The sequence below is a fragment of the Mesocricetus auratus genome, unplaced genomic scaffold, assembly GCF_017639785.1.
Source record: "Mesocricetus auratus isolate SY011 unplaced genomic scaffold, BCM_Maur_2.0 Super-Scaffold_100014, whole genome shotgun sequence".
Classification (NCBI taxonomy): domain Eukaryota; kingdom Metazoa; phylum Chordata; class Mammalia; order Rodentia; family Cricetidae; genus Mesocricetus; species Mesocricetus auratus.
Genome location: NW_024429197.1, coordinates 14316563 through 14336889, shown reverse-complemented (window position 1 = coordinate 14336889; position 20327 = coordinate 14316563). Strand labels below are relative to the sequence as shown.

Here is a 20327-nt window from a genome sequence, read left to right as displayed (position 1 = left end):
CAACTTAAATGAGCCCATTTGTATTGATCTAAATCCTGCCACGTGGTGTTACCTGTCTTTCATCTTGCACCTCCTGTTTCCTCTCCATGTCTGGCTGGTGACTCCTTACTCTCTTCCCTTCTTCTTCCCAGTGTCCTTAGTCTGGTTCTCCCGCCTGACCTCATCCTGTCCATCTTCTGGCCAATCAGCTTCTTTATTAGACCATTCACAGCAACATGTATTCACACAACATAAAGCAATATTCCATATTTCTCCCTGTCTAATTAAAAAGGAAGGTTTTAACTTTACCATAGTATAAAATTATATACAACAAAATGTTATGTAAGAATTATAGTATTTGTATTGTCAAATTTAGAGAAAATACTATTTATCTTTGTGAGTCTCAAGTATTATACCAAATTTACCTTTCATCATGACTAAGGAGAGCTTTAACTGTGACTTAGTCTTCAGTTCTGTCAAGGACCCCAGAAGAGTGAAATATTACCTAACAACAGGGACATCTGGCTGTCTGGACAGTCATCCAAGTTGTTTTGTAATGCTGGGGCATCCAACTTCCACCTACAGGCCTAATATATCTGACCGACACTCTGAGAAGCAGGGAATTGTTGTCCTACCTCGTCTTGGCAGAGTTTGACACTTGCTTTCTTTTGCATCCTGCTGGTCCAGTTTGGACAGTATACTCTAAGCAGTTGCGGCGATGGCAATTTCTTTGCCCCAATGGCTAGCTTTTGCCATAAAGAAAGCAAACTCCCTGTGTAGGTTCTTCAATGCCCATCACCTTCTTTTGAAGTAAATTGGTGCTGTTAGGAGCAGATGTGTCTCCCTGTCATGAAAAACCTTAAGTTATTAAACATATTAAATGCCATATTCTGTGGGTCTTTGAAGTGTTTGAAGACGATCCATCTATCTGTGTATGACCAAAACTAATAGAAAGTGGCCGTCTATAGACCAGGGGATAGAAACCCCAATATTGAGGAAGGAACCACAAAATCACCACAGCACTATTGGTTATAAGACAAACTAGGAAAGCAAAGGGAAAATCCCTGCTTCTCCAATTCATGGTGTATGTGCAATGGCATAGATATATGGTCATCAAAAGGGAAAACCACTAACTGGCAGATATCTGGTCATGGAAGCATGAATGGGAATGGCAGAACTTAGCAAAGACATCAAATTTTTATGTAGCTCATACAGGTGACACAAGACACATGACTATAAGTTTGATATTATAGATGACTATTAATCTATTTCTTAATTACACATTACATTTTTAATGGGCTGCATAAACACAATACTGTAAACAAAAATAGAAACATACATACAGTATAACAAAATGAACTTTAAATTTGTGTCAATTTGTGGTGGCGCACACCTTTAATCCCAGTACTCGGGAAGCAGAGGCAGGCAGATCTCTGTGAGTTCGAGACCAGCCTGGTCTACAAGAGCTAGTTCCAGGACAGCCTCCAAAGCCACAGAGAAACCCTGTCTCGAAAAACCAAAAAAAAGTGTCAAACCAAAATTCATACCAATGTAAAATATTTTGATTTTTGAATTAAAGTAGATTCAATAATCTATCCTTTGTTCTTACCATTCCTATGTCATATCCTTCTTTTTTTTTCCTTTATAAAGAGATTTTCCTGACTATGACCAATACCAACTTGTAACTGACACCCCTTAAATGATAATAAACATCTATAACCCATCTTTTGGAAATGTGGGCATTGTTTTTTCCAGACTGCTTCCTTTGTCTGAGGGTGCTGGCATCTTTGAGGAACTCTGAGAAAATTTAGGATAATAATTAAGTTCGGGCTGGAGTAGTCTGTGAGGCTGGACTATCTCATCCAGCAGCCTTGAAGCTGTTCTGGATGCAGAACTCCAGGTAAACTGCAGCAAAGGCTCTTTGAGATGCTGGATCACCTGGGTCATTGGTTTTCGTTGCTGTCTGGTCCCCTTGCTCTGAAAACACATAAACTTTATAGGTAACATATATATCTGCATTAATATAAGTATAGACTATGCTGTACACAACTTAGTCGATGATGATATTTTATGTTTAAGCAGTTAAAATATGTTACATGTTTTGTACTTGATTTGTAGGTTTATTTCTTTATGTTTGTAGTCAGAATTTTCAGGGAGTCTTCCTTGATCAAATCTGATCCATATCAATCTGGAATGAACCAACAGCCTCTCATTTCCTGTGGAAATAAAAGTATAACCACTTTCCCAAAGCAATAAACCTTTTGACTTCCATTTTGAAGTTAAGGTATTCTAAAAGTATATAGGTTGGTTTAATCTAGTAGTTTCCATAATCCAGTGTTTCTTAGCGGCTGTCACTCATTCATTAGCAGTCAAAACTTTAAAGATAACACAATGACACACAGGATCCAGACTCTGTGTGTTTCCCATCTTTACATGACTTTTCTCTCTATATTTCTTTAGTCCCTTTTAAGAATTTTACTTTATTTTTTTAAACTATATGTTTTTTCTGACTACCTATACCCCTTTTCTGTTCTCTCCCAAGCCTTTGTACTTTTTAAACACTGTAACCCACTTAGAAGTTTTCTCTGTCTGGATCTGTATTGTTTAAACTTTTTGAGTGAGACAAATCTTAAACTGCTATATTAGCTGCTGGCATTGGAAGCTGGCTCCCCACTCCCCACCCCTGCCTTGGCTCCCTGAGTTCACACTGCCACCAAGTAGTGTGCCACCAGCTGCTCATAAACCCCATTTAAGTGTTCAGTAGCAGGGCCTCTTAAAAGAGCCATGCTTGTGTTTGACACTAGCAAACAGAGTCTAACTGAAAAAATGAGGTATTTGGAATGCCTTTTTTACAGTGTTCTCGGGTTTTATGTGGATCTACATTCCTGGACTGGGGTGCCATTTATAAGCAGAGTTTCTTGGCAGTCACTCCCAAATAACCACACGGGACCTTATTAATTATAAACGCTTGGTCAATAGCTCAGACTTGTTATTAGCTAGCTCCTACAACTTAAATGAGCCTATTTGTATTAATCTAAATCCTGCCATGTGGTGTTACCTCTCTTTGGTCTTGCACCTCCTGTTCCTGTCCGAGTCTGGCTGGTGACTCCTCTCTCTCTTCCCTTCTTCTTCCCAGTGTCCTTCTTTAGTCTGGTTCTCCCCACCTAGTCTCATCCTGTCCAGCTATTGGCCAGTCAGCTTCTTTATTAGACCAATCACAGCAGCATATATCCACACAGTGTAAAGAAATATTCCACAGGCTTGCCTGCAGCCTGATCTTCTGAAGGCGTTTTCTTGAGTCAAGTCTGGGCATGGAGAGCTCTGGCCCTGCTACATAGGTGTGGCTCCCTAGTTGAGATCAGAGGACTAGACAGGTTGTCTCCTGCCCACCACACCCCCAGTATCTGATAGCCTTGGTTGTCATTTCCTTCTGAGGATTCAAAGCTGGAGTGACTCTTACCCACCCTTGCTTGGTCCCACCCTCAGAGTCACCCACCTGCTGAGAAAGGCAGCCTGAGTGTTCAACACAACTTCAATTACAGTGCTGACTGTAATTCCTGCTTTTTATTTCCTAATACCTCTGAGCTTTCCAGTCTCATCGAGCAATATTTCTGATAGTATAATTGTCTTAAGATCTTCATAGTCTCTGAGTCTTATTGGGGTTCATTTCATCAAACAAAAAGCACCCCAAATCCTCTTTCAGATAAGCCTTTCTTAATGTTGGGCTTCTTCTGGGGCCCTCACTCAGGGTTCTTGGGAACCCTTCAACTGATCAGAAACCATGGCAAGCCCTTCTCTTCCAGGGTCTCATGTCAGGTCTTCAGGAGCCTGGGTTTGGTTTGGTTTTGTTTTGGGAGGGCATGTTTTGATTTGATGGTGTCTGTTTGTGTGAGATAGGGTTTCTCTGTGTAGCCCTAGCATTCCTGAGAACTCACTCTGTAGACCAGGCTGGCTTCAAACTCAGAGATCTGCCTGCTTGTCTCTGCCTCCCTAGTGCTGGGGTTACAGGTGTGCACCCCCACACTGGAAACTGTTTTCTAATCCTAGCACTGTTGACCATCTGAAAGGCTAAGGGCTTCCTGAACCAACCTTTACTGGCCATGGTACATGGAATTGCTGTCTTTTCTTTCTCTTCCCTTCCTTCTAACCAGAAGCCAGGCAGCGCCCTCTGCCTTCTGCCGGAAGATGTAATCTTTAGGCCACTCAGCTCACTGGGAACTTTACACTTCACGTCCCCAGCTCAGTGCTATGAAACTTGCTGCTTCCTACAGGATGCAGTTGAATCCCAGACCTTCCAGCCTCCTGTAGCAGTTCCCTCTCTCTCCTTTAAGCTTCCAGCAGTGTCGTGGGCTATGGGACTCCTGCTTAGGATCCCAGATCACCTTAGGTAGTCACTGCTACTCCACCTGTCCTATCTGCTGCTGGCCCCAGTACAAGGCCATCCCTACAAGTTCAAAGTTTTTTTAATGTCTCATCTCTCAATAAGGCACCAAAATCTGTTATCAATATATTGCTATGAGACAAATCACTCTAAAACTTAGCCTTAAACAGTAATGACCCATTCATTTTCTCAAAGTTGTGGGTGTCAGGTATTTGCAGTGGCTCAGCTGTGGCTCCAGTCAGAGCAGCAACAGCATCCATGATGGAGGCTGTCATCCACGTTTAGGGAGCCCAGTCACGTGACATCAGCCTCTCCAAAGGGGGCTGATGGAGTGTTCTGATGTGGTGGTCAGTTTGCTCCAAAGTAAGTTATCTGCAAGGATGAGGGAAAGCTGATACCCTCTCTGTGAGGCCTCAGCAGCCACTTGCTTACCCTCCGTACCAACCCAGCACTTAGGACATTAGTCTAGGGAGAGGCCCAAGGAGGGCCACATCCTCACTTACTGGCTCAGTCATTTAGTCTCTCAGGCTGCAAGACAAGAACAGTAATATCACTGTGGTGACATCTTGCTTGTATAAATAAAGCCTGTCTGAAGGTCAGAAAATGGAGCTGGCCACTAACTAACCATAGAGGTCTGGAGGTCTGTACAGACAGACAGGAAGTGAGCTAGCTGGGCTGGCTCAGTCAGTAGAGCACGAGACTCTAATCTCAGGGTCGTGAGTTCAAGACCCATGTTGGGCACCATTTGTAGACGGAGTTTCTGTTCTGCCCAGTCCTATAGCTGTCTGGACCCAAGTAAACATACAGAGACTATATTAATTAAAATTGTTTGACCAGTGTACTACCCTCAAGGTACCATGTGAGGCTTTCCTGAGCTAGGGCTTGTCTCTAACTGCTGCTGTTGCCCATGGTCTTCCTCAGGTTGCCAAGAGATTGCAGAGGAGTTCCGTGCCCAGGAGATTGATGGGCAAGCCCTGCTGCTGCTCAAGGAGGACCACCTGATGAGTGCCATGAACATCAAGCTGGGGCCTGCCCTGAAGATCTATGCACGCATCAGCATGCTCAAGGACTCCTAGAGTCTCTGTGCCCGCTGCCCCACCGGGCAGCCAAGGTTCCAGCCCCAGGTGGGCGCCGCCTCCTGATGGAGCAGAGCCACACAGACATTCCTGAGGAGCCCAGGATAGGGCCAGTTGGAGGGAAGGGGCTCTCCCTAGGGGTGCAGCTGTGAGGAGGTCTCCGTGCCTCTTCAGTGGCTCTCAGGGGCCATTTCTGTGGCAGGGTGGAGGTAGGTGGCACAGAAGATGGGGCTTTGCGCTTGTAAACACTGACAGACTGGCTTCCTCCAAAGTCCCAATGTTCTAGCCCCCCCAACCCTTTCTCTGTCCCCCATTTTCCAGGGGGTTTATGGTCAGGGCTCCCCAACTTGAGTTGGGTCACTTCCAAGGGCAGCCAGCAGGCCTGGACAGAGGTCTCGAAAGCCCTTGCCTTCTCTCCCCTTTCCCCTTCTTTCTCCAGGCCTGGCTAACCTTCCGTTGTCAGCTTCTCCCCCTTCAGCCTGTTCCCACAGCATCCAGGGGCTCTACCCCTGTACCCTTTGCAGGTGGAGAGGGAGAAGCTGGGCCCAGTTTGGCCGTGCCTGCTGGCACAGACGCCTTAACGCTGTGTGTATGACTGTGTGACTGGGAGCCTGGACTGACAGGCCGTGAGCTGCCCTCTGGCATTTCCAGGTGTTTTGTAGCAAACAGCCACTTAGTGCTTTGTCCTGGACTCCACTCAGCCTGAGGCTGGGGAATAGAAAGAAAGGGCGGATCCCGAGAGTTGGAGATTAGAGGTTCCCTCCAGATGGCAGGAGGTTTCTGGGAAGGTCTCCTCAACACCAAACTGGCAGTGTGTCCTGCTGGCTGGCAGACAGCACAAGGAAGCCCCAGGGGCTAGACCATGTGGCCCAAAGCCGGAGCCTCCCATGACTTACCTGCCTGCCATCCTCACACCCCTCATGGGAGGAAGTGTGTAACTCAAACTGGCTGGAGGCACTGTGGAAGCAGCCTTTGGCCTGCCACGCGCACACTTGCTTGTAAAACTTGTATAGCAGTAACAGCTACCTAAGGAAGGGCGGGCCACCTCTGACTTGCCGTCCTTACCAACTCTGGGAAGTCAGACTCTTCCCGGGAGGGGTGGGCACTTTCTCAGCTTACTCTGCCCCTTCCCCACACCCCCAGGCAGGGTTGGAAATGAAGGACTTTTTTAACCTTTTGTTTTGTTTTTAAAAAATAAATCTGTAAAACCTGCCTCTTGTGTGCCTGGATTTTTGTTCAGGGGTGAGGAAGAGAATGGGACTTGGGTTGGGGAAGGATGGCTGCCTTGACTGGGCGGCAGATGCATTTCACCTCTCCGCAAATCAACACCCTTCGAAGTAAAAGTGCAGGGCCCTTGATCTCTGAACCTCCCCATCCGCTTTTCCCATCAAGGCCATGTGGGAAGCCAACATTATCAGTAACACTTGAGCCACAACCCAGACTTTCCTACCTACAGCAGGTGCACCTGGATGGCGCTGCCTGTTCACAAGATGCAGGGGCCTGAGGAAACTTTAATTCACTCAGCACCTGCCAAGCATTTTATGCTAATGATACAATAGAGGGATAGGTAGACCAAGAGACAGCTAAACCTTTCAAAGAGGAAAGATAAGAGATAATACCTGCTAGTGAAATACTAATGGTAGTAAGTGAAAGCTAGCCGGGCTGAGGGAAAGCAGCTAGGGTTAGCTGGGGTGGGCCATGTGCTTCTTGGGTGAGGGTGACAACCCAGGGCTTGCCTAACCCTGTCACTAAGCTGGTCAGCTAGACTTTTCTTCAGGTACCACTTAACCCCACCAGAACCTCTACAGGGAGATCAGATGTGACAGTTTGGGAATCAGTACTCCTAAATTGATGACTGCACACGGGTGCCTGTTAAAATGTGATTACCCACTGGAAGAGTCGTGGTTAATTCCCCAGGGAGACCACAACCTGAAAAGTTGGTGATCCAGAAATGGAAAAGCTAGGGAAGCTTGTGGGGAAGGAGCCATGACCTGCCTGTCCTTTTGCTCTGCCAGCTGTGTACGAAGGCAGCCAGTCTTACCACTTGGACCTCTATTTTTCCTTGGGGAAAAAAAAGACTAGGTCCGACTCAAGTTTGCTTTTAAGTATGTGATGGAGACGAAGCCAAGGCTACTCAGAAATTGGTGAGTTTAAGTTGACTGAGTTATCTGTCACTTCAGATGAAAGAACCTAACATCTCATGACTGGATTTTTTTTTTGTTGGTTTTTTGGGTTTTTTGTTTGTTTTTGAGACAAGGTTTCATGTGGTCACAGCTGATCTGGACTTGAGCCTCCTGAGTGTTAGAATTACAGGGGTGAGCAATGGTCTGACTGCTACTGTAAATGTGAAGCCTGTGTTCTTACATAAATATTTGTTCCTGGTATTAACACTACATAAACTTTCACAAATGCTTGGTCATGACTCACAGTTTAAAAAACTTTCTGGCAGGCATAGTGGTGCATTCCTTTAATCCCAGCACTCAGTAAGCAAAGGCAGGGGGATTGCTGTATTCAAGACCAGCCTGGTCTACAGAGTGAATTCCTGGAGGACAGCCAGGGCTCCACCGAGAAACCCCGTCTTTTAATACACACACACACAGTGGCAGTGTAAGCTTACGTGACTCTTAACCTGGGGACAGGCATGTGCACCCCATGTTCCTGGGGAGGGAAAGGGGACTACAAGGAGGGAAGTTGCTCAGAGTCATAGTGCCCAGTGCTTTTTGGCTTAAGCTGGTAGCCAGTACCATACAGGACTTATCCTGGGTGGGGATGCAATACTGACTGTAGACCCTCCCAGAAACAAGACACGGGAGGAAAGAGAAGCCCCTACACCTGCCGCAGGTCCTCCCATACTTTAGTCCGGCTTCACTCCCCTCTTCTAAATGATTGGCCCCAAAGGGCTTGCCAGCCCCGCCCCCACCCTAGGATCTGTGGTAAACTTCATCTCCAGGTTCTTGAGTTTATTGGCAATCCAACCCAGATTGCTTCTGGGGTGTGGTCTAGATAGCAGGAAGGAACTGCTCTGTCCCTAAACCTTGTGAATTTTACTGCGTATGCCATGCTTTCCACCTCTCTGGGATGGAAAGATCCCATGACAACTTCTCCAATGGCTCTCAAGGGACTCAGGTGAGTGGGTTCAGTGCCCGCCAGGTGGGAAGTGTGAGCCCCGGGCTTATTGACCCAACAAGCGATGGAACTGTTGAGGGAAAATGTGGCTCCGAGAACACTGTTGGGAATAACGAGTGAGGAACCTGGGTGGATCCCATGGCAGGCGAGGGTGACTGAAGCGGGGGACAAACACACCAGGCAGACAAGGCGTAAGTCAGAAGTTTTATTAGAAAGGGAGGGGGAGGAAAGAGGGAAAGAGGCGCAGAGAGGACAGAAGAGAGAGACAGGAAAAGTCCTGTCTGCCCCAGGGGAACAGCGGGAAAGAGAGGAGCAGGGAAAAGGAGGGGGCATAAGTGGGCAGGGTCTTTCCATAAAGCTTTCCTTTGCACCTGCGTGCAGACAGCTCAACCATGGAACCCTGGGCTGACCTGAGTGCTTTCTGCCAGGTGACAGGAGCAAGCCAGAATAATGCCTGAGTCCTTACAAGAGATGGCAGGGGCAGTGGCGCACGCCTTTAATCCCAGCACTCAGGAGGCAGAGGCAGGTGGAGCTCTGTGAGTTCAAGGCCAGCTTGGTCTACAGAGCAAGTTCCGGGACAGCTAGATCTACACACACAGAAACCCTGTCTCAAAAAGGAAAGAAAAAAAATGAGTTGGGACAAGGGCGGAAGGAAGAGGGAAGCAATGGAGATTTCCTTTTCTGTTGTCCCCTGGGTGAGGCAGAAAGCCAGGGCCCAAGGCTACCCTCCTCCCTGTATCTGAGAGCTCTCTTGAAAGCAAGGAATGGAGCATAATGAGCTACTGAGCTGTCTTCTGTAATGAGCTGGAGCACACAGGTCCTTCAGCAAAATTTGACCAAGAAATGCCAGGGGTAGGTCACACAGGCACCTCTAAAGCTCTAAACTGGCACCCAAGAGGGCAAGGATAGTTAGATCTCTATTGTCATCCACCCCCATCTTGGGACCCAGCACCCTTCCTAACCTAGTCCTTTGGTCCAGCCTGGGCCACACTGGGCCAGTTCAGCCTGGATGCCCTGACTAAGTCCTGGTGCCCAAGAAGGTCGTTGGTCCCCTACTCTGGTGGGTAAGAAGACAAGGGAGGGGGCTGGCTAAGAATGTGGGACACCCACTGGGGACAAAGGAGTCACTGTCAGTCTTTCCTTGCTTCTGCTGCAGGGACAGTCTGGCAGATGCCAGGATTCAGAGTGGCCTAGAGAGTGGGAAGGGGCAGGCTTCTTAGAAACCACACCAGCAGGAGACATACCACTCAGATCCAGGGACCTTTGTGGGGGAGCTGGGGTCCACGGTGGGTCTCCTCATTGATGGGATGGGAGCAACCCAGATTCCTCTCAGGGTACTGTGATCAGACTTCACCAAGACCTGGGAGTGTTCTATGCAGTGTCTGGCCCCATCAGTGCCCAGGACTAGGAATGAGCACAGACTTAACTCCTCGGGCAAATGGATATTTAAGCAAAGGAGTAACAGTGAGTTGGGGAAAGAAAGTGAAGTTAAAGCCACAGTTCATTACTTCATTCATTTCTAGCAAAGGACTGTTAATGACACCAATTAGGAAGCAGGTTCTGGGACTTCATACCAAGACTCTAAAGTCTACTAGGGCAATGAAGAGTTCCTAGGGCAGACGGGTCAAGCAAGGCCTGGAGGAGGGTGGGTTGGTGAAAGTACAGGTGTAGGACCAGGGACCAGATGTCAAGGAGCCTGAAAACGAGTGAGTGACAGAAGGTGGGGAGAGTGATCTGGCAAAGATGGGTGACAATTCCAGTGAGCCATGGGAAACCCTGGAAACTTCAGGTCAGGACTGAAGGGTGGACCGCTGACTGGGAAGCCGAAACACAAATCCAGTTGTAAAACAGTAAGGCAGAGAGGATGGAGCAGGTGGAGGAGGTGGCAGGGAAGAGTCTGTGTGTAGACAGCGGAGCCTGGAGACGGCCATTGTGGAGGGATAAAGGGGTTCTAAGGCCATAGGAACACAAAGGAAAAGGGGATGGGCCGGGCAGGACCACTCAGACTGCAGATTGAGATGCTGTGAGTTTAAAGCTTGTGGGAGACATCTGGGCAGGCACAGCAATCGAGGGGATACAAGATACCTCAGCCAGAGCACAGGAAACACAGTGGCCTACATTACAGATGTTACACCCTAATCAACAGAGGTGGAGCCTCATTGTGCAGGGTTGAACACGATTAAAGGACATTGAGTCAAAAACAATTTTAAAAGGTCCTGTCTTTCTCCCTGGAACTTCTCAGTGACCATCACCAATCTGGTGTGCCCCCCCAAATTCACCTATATAGCCCCATTTAACAGCCAGCAGCAACATGCAGTTATATAGGTGCATTCACCAACCCCCGCTGGACTTGCTTATGTCATATCTTTTTTACTTCTTTCGCTTTTTTGTTTGTTCGTTTGTTTGTTTTTCAAGACAAGGTTTCCCTGTGTAGCTTTGAAGCCTGTCCTGGAACTAGCTCTTGTAAACCAGGTTGGTCTCAAACTCACAGAGATCCGCCTGTCTCTGCCTCCCAAGTACTGGGATTAAAGGCATGTGCCACCACTGCCCAGCCTTTCTATCGATTTCTGTTAATTAGTTTTTTATTTTTATTTTTTAGCTAGGATACAAAACATTGGGTTTCACTATGGTGTTCTCAGGCAGGCCTGTCATTATAACGAACCCATTTCCACCCTCCCTCCTCTCCTTAGCCCCTACCTCCCTGCAAATGTACATTTCCTTTTTCTTTTTTTTTTTAAGACATTCCTTTAAAAGAAAAAAAAAACTTTATTACATGAGTATGTTTGTGCTACAAATGCCTATTGGAGGTCAGCAGACAACCTGTAGTCAAGTCTCTCATCCCCTTCTACATGGATCAGTCAGGCTCACCAGCAAGCACAGCCGCCATTTTACCAGGCGCCGCGTGCTAGACCCTAGGACTGTCTGCTGTATAGACTAGAGATCCAGCGACGGGAAGGGGTTTGAGGACCCTGATGGGCACCACAGTGTTCCAAGGCTCCTTCAGTCCTGCTGAGAGGTGCGGACTTTATCTTGCAGCTAGTCAGAGGTGTTCTTTATTCCTTCATTTAAAAATCAATGCAGTTTATGGAAGACCTGAATTTGATCCCAAAACTCTCTCTCTCTCTTGTTAAGTGGATGTTAACTGGGTGTGGTAGCAGCTGTCAAAGGAAACCATGTGTCCACAAACCATAAACCTTCGACTTCAGCTTCCATCTATCGACTCTTTATAAAGACTTAGGGAAATCACCCATACCCCTCATGACCTTTTATCCAAGTTCCCACTTGCATCAGCTCCACCCCTCCCTGACACAGATACACCCAGCCCTCGGTGTCTGGACTGTCCTCCCCCACCCCTGTGCTCTCTCCCGTGACACCCCAGAACTCCCTGGTGAGCTCTTTACCCCAATCACACATACAGTTTGACCCTCGGATACAAATACTCTTGAATCCAAGTACAGACATCTCTACCATCAATGGCCACGCTCTGCTCATCCTTCATCAGCCCTCCACTACTCACTCTTCCCCGCTCAGCCACCAGTGCTCTGCCTCACCCCCGAAACTCCTGGCCTCTAACTGGGTTTCTTGTCTCTAGTCCACGCCCTCCCACCAGTCACCATGCCTAGGTCTAACGTTCTATCTGACTACTTCCACGTTTTTCCCAAACGATGTTATGCCAAAACCACCCCTCACCCCTACACTAAACCTTTCCTTAATGGGAGTTCCCTGGGCGCACTGGTATTTCCTTATTGGAGGCTACCTTTCCCCTACATCCCTATCTAAATGGCTTCTAGTTCTCAGAAGCTGGGTTTAGAGGTCCACTCCTCCAGGAAGTCCCGGACAGCCTTGGACCTGGCACAAAGCTTGGTCTACACTGTGACCAATATATGCCAAGGTAACAGCCAAGCAGACACTGAGCAACATCTCGTCTTGGGACTGTCAACCCACAAGGGACAGGTCCTGAAAGCTAAGTAGCTCTCCAAAATGCCAGGGTTCCACCAGCAAACCCCCTTTCTAACCCTGTACGCTGGCAGCCTCGATATTTTCATCATAGCGCGTATTTTTTTCTTTCTTTCTTTTTGATGGTGATCATTTTATAAACAAAACCTGCCAGTAGGTTCTAATTTGTATGTCTTTGCCTACTAGTGAGGGCAGACATTTTTCCATATATTTGCCTACTAAACGCATTTTCTCCCTTTGAGGATTTAGCTGCTGGTGCGATAAACACTGTTAGGGAAGTTGGTCTTTTAGGAGATGCCTCTGGGGGCTCTGGGGGCTCTCAGGTCACATGGAGGCCACAGAAAACAGGAAGGACAGAGACAAAGAGGCCAAGGGAAGCCTACCTGGGGACTACCACGGTAGGTGAGCAGGTGAGCGAGTGAGTGGAGCAAGCATGGGGGGAGGGGGAGGGCTGCAAGCAGGTTTCGGGCTTAGTCATCCTTGGCACTCTGTGCTAAGAGGGTACCCACATCTGCATAAGAGCAAGGCAGGTTCATTGAACAAATAAGAGGCTCAGAAGGTGTGGAGTGGGTCCAAGAGATAAGGGAATCTGATAAGTAGCCTTCCAGAAAGAGAACATAGAAACTAGTGAGGGAGTTGCAGGGTGAACAGGGAGTGGAGATTAAGAGATTATCAGAAGAGGCCATCTGTAAGAAGCCTTATCAGTGTGTGCCCTTAGCTGGTGAAGTTCAGTGAATTCACATCATCTAGCTGATCTTGACTCCAAGTTCAGGTTCAGCCTCCCTATGCTATTCTCATTACTCTGCCTCAAAAATGGAGACTGATGCCCAGAGGCCTGGTTTTGCTCATAAATGGTGATACCCAGAGTTCCAAACAGGCACCTGGTCCCCATATCTGTTTTTTACTATGGGGCTCGTATAGAAGACAACGAACCATGGACAAATCCCAGTGCCCACTCCCTCCAAGCCAGGACCTGTGAGCTTGGTGAGAGGAATACCAGCCCAGGGAGAACAGGCCACCACTGGACATGCTCCCCACTCCCAGCTACTAAACCACAAATTCCTCTCTCTTCTTGGACTTTCCCCCCACAAGATCAGCCTCGCCCCAACTCATTAAGTAAGCAAACCTGAACGTTACTATCCTCCAAGGCCGCCCAGCTCACACACACCCTGCCACACTGCTGCCCAAAGCAGTGGTCCAGACTCAGTGCTCCTTTCCTGGGGCAACTGGCAAAGAGGGTGGAGCCTCTTTACGTACTGGGTGAGGTAGCAGCGTAGGCAGTGGCAGTAGGGTCCTGGGTTTGATCCCCAGCACTGTAAAGATAGTGATGTCTGTGTTATGTATTATCAGAAAGATACAATAGTCAGCAAAACCTGCAAGGGTAGGCAGATTGTCCACTGTGCTGCCATCTGTGGGGGAGTCGGCGGAAGAAGGGACACGTGCTGGAATATCTGTATGTACCTTCTCTGCACAGACCATCTCCCGAAGAAGGATGCAGAAGACACTGATGCCATTGGCCACCTCCATGCAGAGCTGCAAAGGCTTTGCTCCAGGCAAACCCTTGAGTCCTTTCTGAATGTCTGTGTTGTGTGACTAGAATAATAGGTTCCTACTCAGAAATCAAATGAAGCAGGAAAATCGGGCAACGATTTCTCCTGTGTCGTTGAAGCCCTCCCCCTCTGCTCCCACCACCCCAGGGCCAAGAAGAGACTCCTGTGGACCCTGCTCCTGTCTGCATTTGGCTGTTCAGGCCTGTACCTATATGGGTTCCGTATTCTCAGGTACTCCGCCAGGGTTAAAGTGGATCTCTCCAAGAGCTCCACCGTGCACCCCAGGGAAGCAGGATGGTAGCTGGCTTAGCCCCGGTAAATGTTCTATGGGCTTTCCCCACCAAACAAGGAACATGTCAACTGTCCCTTCCTGTCTGCCACATCTACAGGTACTTAGAAGGCATCATTCCCATGGGCATCTGCCCTGTAGTCACCACGTCTCTGCTGACGGACAACTTTACTGGTGGCCTGCAGCACTGGTAAGCAGCTACCATTCCCCCACTCAGAATGTCCACCAACTATACAGGGCTGCCCCAGGTCTCAGTCCTCTTCGAACCCACACCCAGGTGTTCTGTCTTTGGGAAGCCAGTGGCTCTATCAGGCCACGCACCACCCAGTCTGTGTTTGGTTCTAAGCTAGAGGCCCGTAGGAACAGGTCTGTGGGTCCCTAGTGTCCAGCAACGGGGAAGTGGAAATAGCAGGTGTCAAGCAGCGGCGTGAACAGAACTGTCCTTCTTACTCCTGCTCTCGACCAGGGCTCGGCCTGAAGTCCTGACCTGTACCTCTTGGGGAGCACCAGTTATTTGGGATAGCACCTTCAACCCACATGTAGCCAAGCAAGAGGCGAGACGGCAGAACCTCACCATTGGACTGACTGTCTTTGCTGTAGGCAGGTAAGACCCAGGGAAGAGACCATGCTTCTAGGTAGTGAACAGGATGGTGTGCACATGGATGGGGAATCATGGAACCTTGTTCCATGCCATAGAAACTCCTAGTGCAGTTACAGGCTGCACCCATTGTTTCAGACTCTCAGGGGAATACAGAGGCACGTTCTCCTGTCCCCTTCTCCCTGAACAGCAATGGCAGAGTCCAGTAGTCCAGTAGCCAGAGTTCAGAACTACTAAACAGGAATAGGCCTTGCCTAAGGGTAGTTATGGCACACATGGAGACACTGGGTTTGTGGTGAGAACATCAAAGACTTTTTCAGGCTAATGAGGAAAAAAGCAACTGACCAAGCAAAAGTACTCAGTGTAGGTCATAAAAGTAGTGAGGCTGGCTGGGCGATGGTGGCACACTTGGGAAGCAGAGGTAGGCGGATCTCTGTGAGTTCAAGACCAGCCTGGTCTAGAAGAGCTAGGCTCGGGCAGGTTCAAAAGCTACACAGGAAAACCCTGTCTCGAAAAACAAACCAAACCAACAAAAAGAGTAGTGGGGTTTTGCCAGGGGACCCTGATGGCGGGAGAAGTACTGGGAGCTCAGGACTTCACAGTGGGGTGACACCAGGCTAAGCAGAGAAGGCCATGAGGGTGGGTGAAGTTGGAGAGTGACAGAACTGACAAATGACAGATCACAGAACTGAGTGAGGCAGGCCTGCCCGTGGGTGAAAGATTAGGGTAAGTGAGCTGGATGAATGGGGGGTCTCACATCGTGACACAGTGAAGTTTTGGAGGTAAGACATTGATGGTGACCATGTCAAGGGGGTAGCCACCGAAGCAGGTAACTGAGGAGGACAAAATCATCACAGGTGAGGCTTACAAATGATGGGCGTCAGATGTAGAAGGAGCTAGGTAAGCAGGAGACCAAAGGCAGGGCACTGCCCTCCCATTGTGGGCGGGAGGAAGAGACCAGGGTGGTGACCACTCTCCAAAGTGGACAAAGGGGATTCCTCCTGGGTGTGGATTCAGATCTACAACCCTAACAACTCACAGAGCAGTGAGAGCAGGGTAGGTCAGGGCGTGGACCAGCCTCCTGTGGAGTGAAATGAGAAAGCCCATCCAGGAAGAAAAATCTAAAAATCTGCGCAAAGAATTCTGGGCCACTGGATGCCCCAGAAAACTACTCAAGGTTTTTCCAACTGTGTTCCAAACCCCCACCTAAAGGAGAGAAAGCCAGCAGCATCATTGCAACACAAGGTGACTGAACGATCCACGGGGCTGGCCCAAGGTCAAGGGGACAGAGCCGCTTGTACCCCTTAGGCCATAGCAGCTCTTCAAGCCTCTGTACCTGTGGCCATTAAGGGACCAAGCTGAATGATGTAGGGCCAGAGGCTCCAGAACCCAAGATTTCAGGACCCCCTTCCTACACTCTGAGATACTGACCTGTGAATTCAGATTTCCACAGATCCACCAGCAGTTGATCACATGCGAGGCAAGGATCTGGCCCCAACTCCAAGCTGGGCTCAATCAACTCCTGCCTCCACCACTTAGCAATTCTACAGCTCTTTAAGTTACAGCACCAGAGCTTAGCAGTGTGTGTCAAGTGACAAATGTTCAGAATATTAGGTTTGACTACTATTCCTTCAAACTTGTGTTTGGTGTCCCAGATTACTCAGGATTCAAATCATCAGTATCCCAAGTACTCTGCTTGTCCATGTGAAGAATGGCCACAAGCATTATGACTTAAAATAAATTGCTATGATTAGGAGTTCAGGAACTCCCCTGAAGGGCTCTTTACTGCCAGATATGTCTGAGTCCCAACAGGAAGATCAACAACTAAAGACCTACTGATGCCTCTCCAAACAAGCTCCTCCTTGGCTGGCTTAGGCTTTATATTACTTTACTTTTCTGTTGCTGTAAAGACTAAAGGGTTTATTGCATTTTACTCCAGGTCGGTAGTCCATGGAGAAAAGAAGTCAGGTCAGGAATTGGGAGGCAGGAATGGAAGCAGAGATCATGGAGGAGAGCTGCTTACTGGCTTGCTCAGCCTGCTTCCTTATACACCCCAGGCTATCCACCCAGGGGTGGGCCCACCTACAGTGGGTTAGGCTCTCCCACATCATTGCCTACAGACCAATTTGATGGTGGGTGGCATTTTTCTCAATTGAAGTTTCCTTTTCCCAGGTGACCCTGACTTGTGTCAAGTTGACAAAAACAAAACAAAACAAAAACAACAATAAAAAACTAAACACCACAGGCTTCAGTGCATCATAGCAGCCTCTGGTCCTGGGTCCCCTTCCCACAGGGCTCAGAATACGGCAAACACTTCCCATCCTCCAAGGGTGGCTCAGCACTGCCTGGGTCAGAGGGGTCAGCAAATCCAATATACAAGGGAACAGGGCACTCATCCCTTCCAGGCAGAAGCGGTAGACAGCTTTCAGTCCCCTTTAACCCACCATCCCAGGGCTGGAGATCTGGAATTGCACAGCCTGATGTGGGCAGGGGTGGAGGAAGGGAGGACTGACTCTGGCCTGTGACCGCCTGGCAGGTACCTGGAGAAATACCTGGAGCGCTTCCTGGATTCTGCAGAGCGGTACTTCATGGTGGGCCAGAGCATGGTGTACTATGTGTTCACTGATCGCCCGGAAGCAGTGCCCTCCATAACGCTGGGCCAGGGTCGATTGCTGCGGGTGGAACCTGTGCAGGGAGAGAGCCGCTGGCAGGACGTATCCATGGCGCGCATGCGCACGCTATATGAGGCTCTGGGAGGGAGGCTGGGGCAAGAAGCTGACTATGTGTTCTGCCTGGACGTAGACCAGCGCTTTACTGGTAACTTCGGGCCGGAGGCGCTGGCAGATTTGGTGGCGCAGCTGCACTCCTGGCACTACCACTGGCCGCGGTGGCTGCTGCCCTATGAGCGGGACAAGCGATCAGCTGCTGCCCTGTCATGGGGCGAGGGCGACTTCTACTACCATGCGGCCTTATTCGGGGGCAGTGTGGCGGCGCTGCGTAAGCTGACGGCCCACTGTGCGCTTGGCCTGCAGCTGGACCGTGAGCGTGGCATCGAGGCGGTCTGGCACGACGAGAGCCACCTCAACAAGTTCTTCTGGCTGTACAAACCCACCAAGGTGCTGTCGCCTGAGTTCTGCTGGGACCCGAAAATTGGCTGGAGGACAGAAATCCGCCACCCTCGCCTGCTCTGGGAGCCCAAGGAGTATGCACTGGTGCGAAACTAGCATGTTCCCCTGGCCAGCCGGCAGCAGAGGCATCTTTGGCACTGCGGGTGTGGAGTGGGGATCGCAAGATGTTTCAAGACCATGAAGGCAGTGAGCACCCAGTTACAGTGCCTCAGGAAGCGGGGCACTGGAAAACTCAGAGATCTTGCAAAAGGGTTCCTGCGCCTGGGTCCGTAGACCCTGTTACCAGTCAGCTGCCCCGAAAGCTCCTTTGCTCTAACCAGATGCAAATTATGCACAGACCAGAGGAAGCTCTCTGGAGCCTACTTTGGCAGCTCTTGTATCCCAGGTGCTGGGGCGGTAGCAGCAGCAGAGGCCAGCTGGTGGGAGTCTCAGCAAGTGGGGCCTTCTAGTGTTAAAACGTTTGCCTAGGTCTTGGGATCAAGGCCTATCGTAGTCCTTGGCAGCCCCTGATGCTGCAGCTTCTGAGTGGGCCTAGGTACCAGGGTTCCCCAGACCTTGCCGGTGGCCAGTGTTACAGCCACTGAACCTTCAGTATCTGAGGCCATTCCCGGCACCAGGGCCTGCGGGTTCTCTTGGTCCTCAGTTCTTTATCCTCTCTGCTTCTGCCGAACCTGTTTATCCTCTGCCCCCTCTTGCTCTGCTGCCTCTCCCCCCACTTCTGCAGCTTTCCTGGCTGACCCAGTGAGCACTTCCCTCCCCTTCAGCTCCCAAGCAGTTGGCTGCTTTGTCGCTCGTGTAGCTTGGCCTGCTGGTCACCACTGCTATGCTGTCCCTTTCTTCACGTTACTAGATCTGCCCTCACCCTTAAACGTTGGCAAGACCGTTCAAGAGAAGCCTTTTATGGGCCTAACAGTGCAGTGTCAGGGAAGCAGCCCAGGAGTGCCATCCACCTTCCCCACCCCCACCCCTGCTGCTCACTAGGAGCAGCCGAATGTCTACTTCCATAGCCATAAAGGAGACGCTTGAACCAACCCAGCCTTACTTCTCTGCGGTACTCACAGGAGTCCCTTCTGCTAGACCTCCTCTCTGTATGGGAATGGTTATGGAGTCTTCTAGAGTTCACAAAGGCTTTGACTGGGGAAGGGGGGGAGAGGTCGATGGGGATAGGAGATGGGGGGGGGGGCTGTTTCAAATGACCATGGCTAAGGCTGTGCCTTCAGGAGCAGGTCACCAGCTGTGACTGTTGTGTGGCATTCTCGAGGTGTTGGTGGACTGGGCAAGATGACTGCTGGCATGAGGGTAGTCTGGATGGCTGTTTGGCTACTGGTCCTTTGCTTGGGCAGCAAGGGAGAGTCCGACACCTGCCAATGTGGGAGTCAGGTTGCCCTCTCCACTATGGTTTTGCTTATATACAGGACAGCGAACATCAGAGGGAATGCTTACAATAAGGAGCAGTACTTTAAAGAAATGTTTGACATCGCTTAACACTACCCAGGGTTCCAGGAAGGGATGTGTCCCCTTCCCCTGGTTCCTTTCACCTCTGACCTTACTGAGTGCATCTGTTGACACAAAGAGAGACCAAAACTGCCCAGACACAGGATCTGTTCAAGTTCTTGGGATGTCAGCAGCAAGAGAGTGAGGTAGTCCCTCTTGCCCAGTCCAAATCCCCTCAGGAACTAGCCACTGAGAAAGGACAACAGGCACTCCAGTCAGGCGCTCTGTCGTGCTATCTCCCCCAACTGCAATGTAGCTTGTGCATATCTGAGGAATACTGTAATAAACAAGTCATTTCAAAATGATGCTTAGAGTATTTTCCACTGTAGAGTGAACCACGTTGTAAAAGGAAAAGAAAAGAAGGAAAGAGGAAGGAGGAGGAAGAGGAGGGGTTGGATTTCCTCAACCACGCCTGCACTACTGTTTTCATTCTTTGTAAGAAAGACAGGGTGCTAGGGAGATAGCTCAGTTAACTAAATGTCTGTGTCTGGATCCTCGGGACACATATCACAGCAGGCATACTGGCACATGCAGAGACAGGATGATCCTGGTTGAATTAGTGAGACACCCTGTCTCAAAAGCTGAGAAGCAAAGGAGGAAGATACCCAACATCAATCTCTGGTTTTTCCATGCACACACACACACACACACACACACACACACACACACATGCACACTCATGCATGCACCCACACGCACGCACACATACACATACACTTGTGACAGGCATTTTACTAACTGAGCCATTT

At 49.3% G+C, this 20327-nt stretch overlaps 2 protein-coding genes across 3 annotated transcripts in view; both read left to right on the top strand.

Annotated features, from left to right (window-relative positions):
• The window catches only part of Phc2 (polyhomeotic homolog 2), a 102742-nt gene extending 96094 nt beyond the window's left edge, over positions 1–6648 (top strand). The window contains 1 exon segment of the mRNA XM_021232689.2: positions 5282–6648. Within this exon segment, the coding sequence (XP_021088348.1) occupies positions 5282–5436 (155 nt within the window). The 3' untranslated portion in view covers positions 5437–6648.
• A 1612-nt stretch (positions 6649–8260) lies between these two features.
• A3galt2 (alpha 1,3-galactosyltransferase 2) lies at positions 8261–19883 on the top strand. Of its 2 annotated transcripts, XM_005079474.3 has the most exons (5): positions 8316–8562; positions 14217–14300; positions 14459–14548; positions 14825–14962; positions 17493–19883. In XM_005079474.3, the coding sequence occupies exons 1-5, from the start codon at positions 8495–8497 to the stop codon at positions 18178–18180; spliced, it is 1068 nt and encodes a 355-aa protein (XP_005079531.2). In that variant the 5' UTR covers positions 8316–8494; the 3' UTR covers positions 18181–19883. The 2 variants fall into 2 exon arrangements, with proteins under 2 accessions (XP_021088352.1, XP_005079531.2); XM_021232693.2 differs by lacking the exon at positions 14217–14300 and having other exon boundaries at positions 8261–8562.
• The last annotated feature ends 444 nt before the right edge of the window (positions 19884–20327 follow it).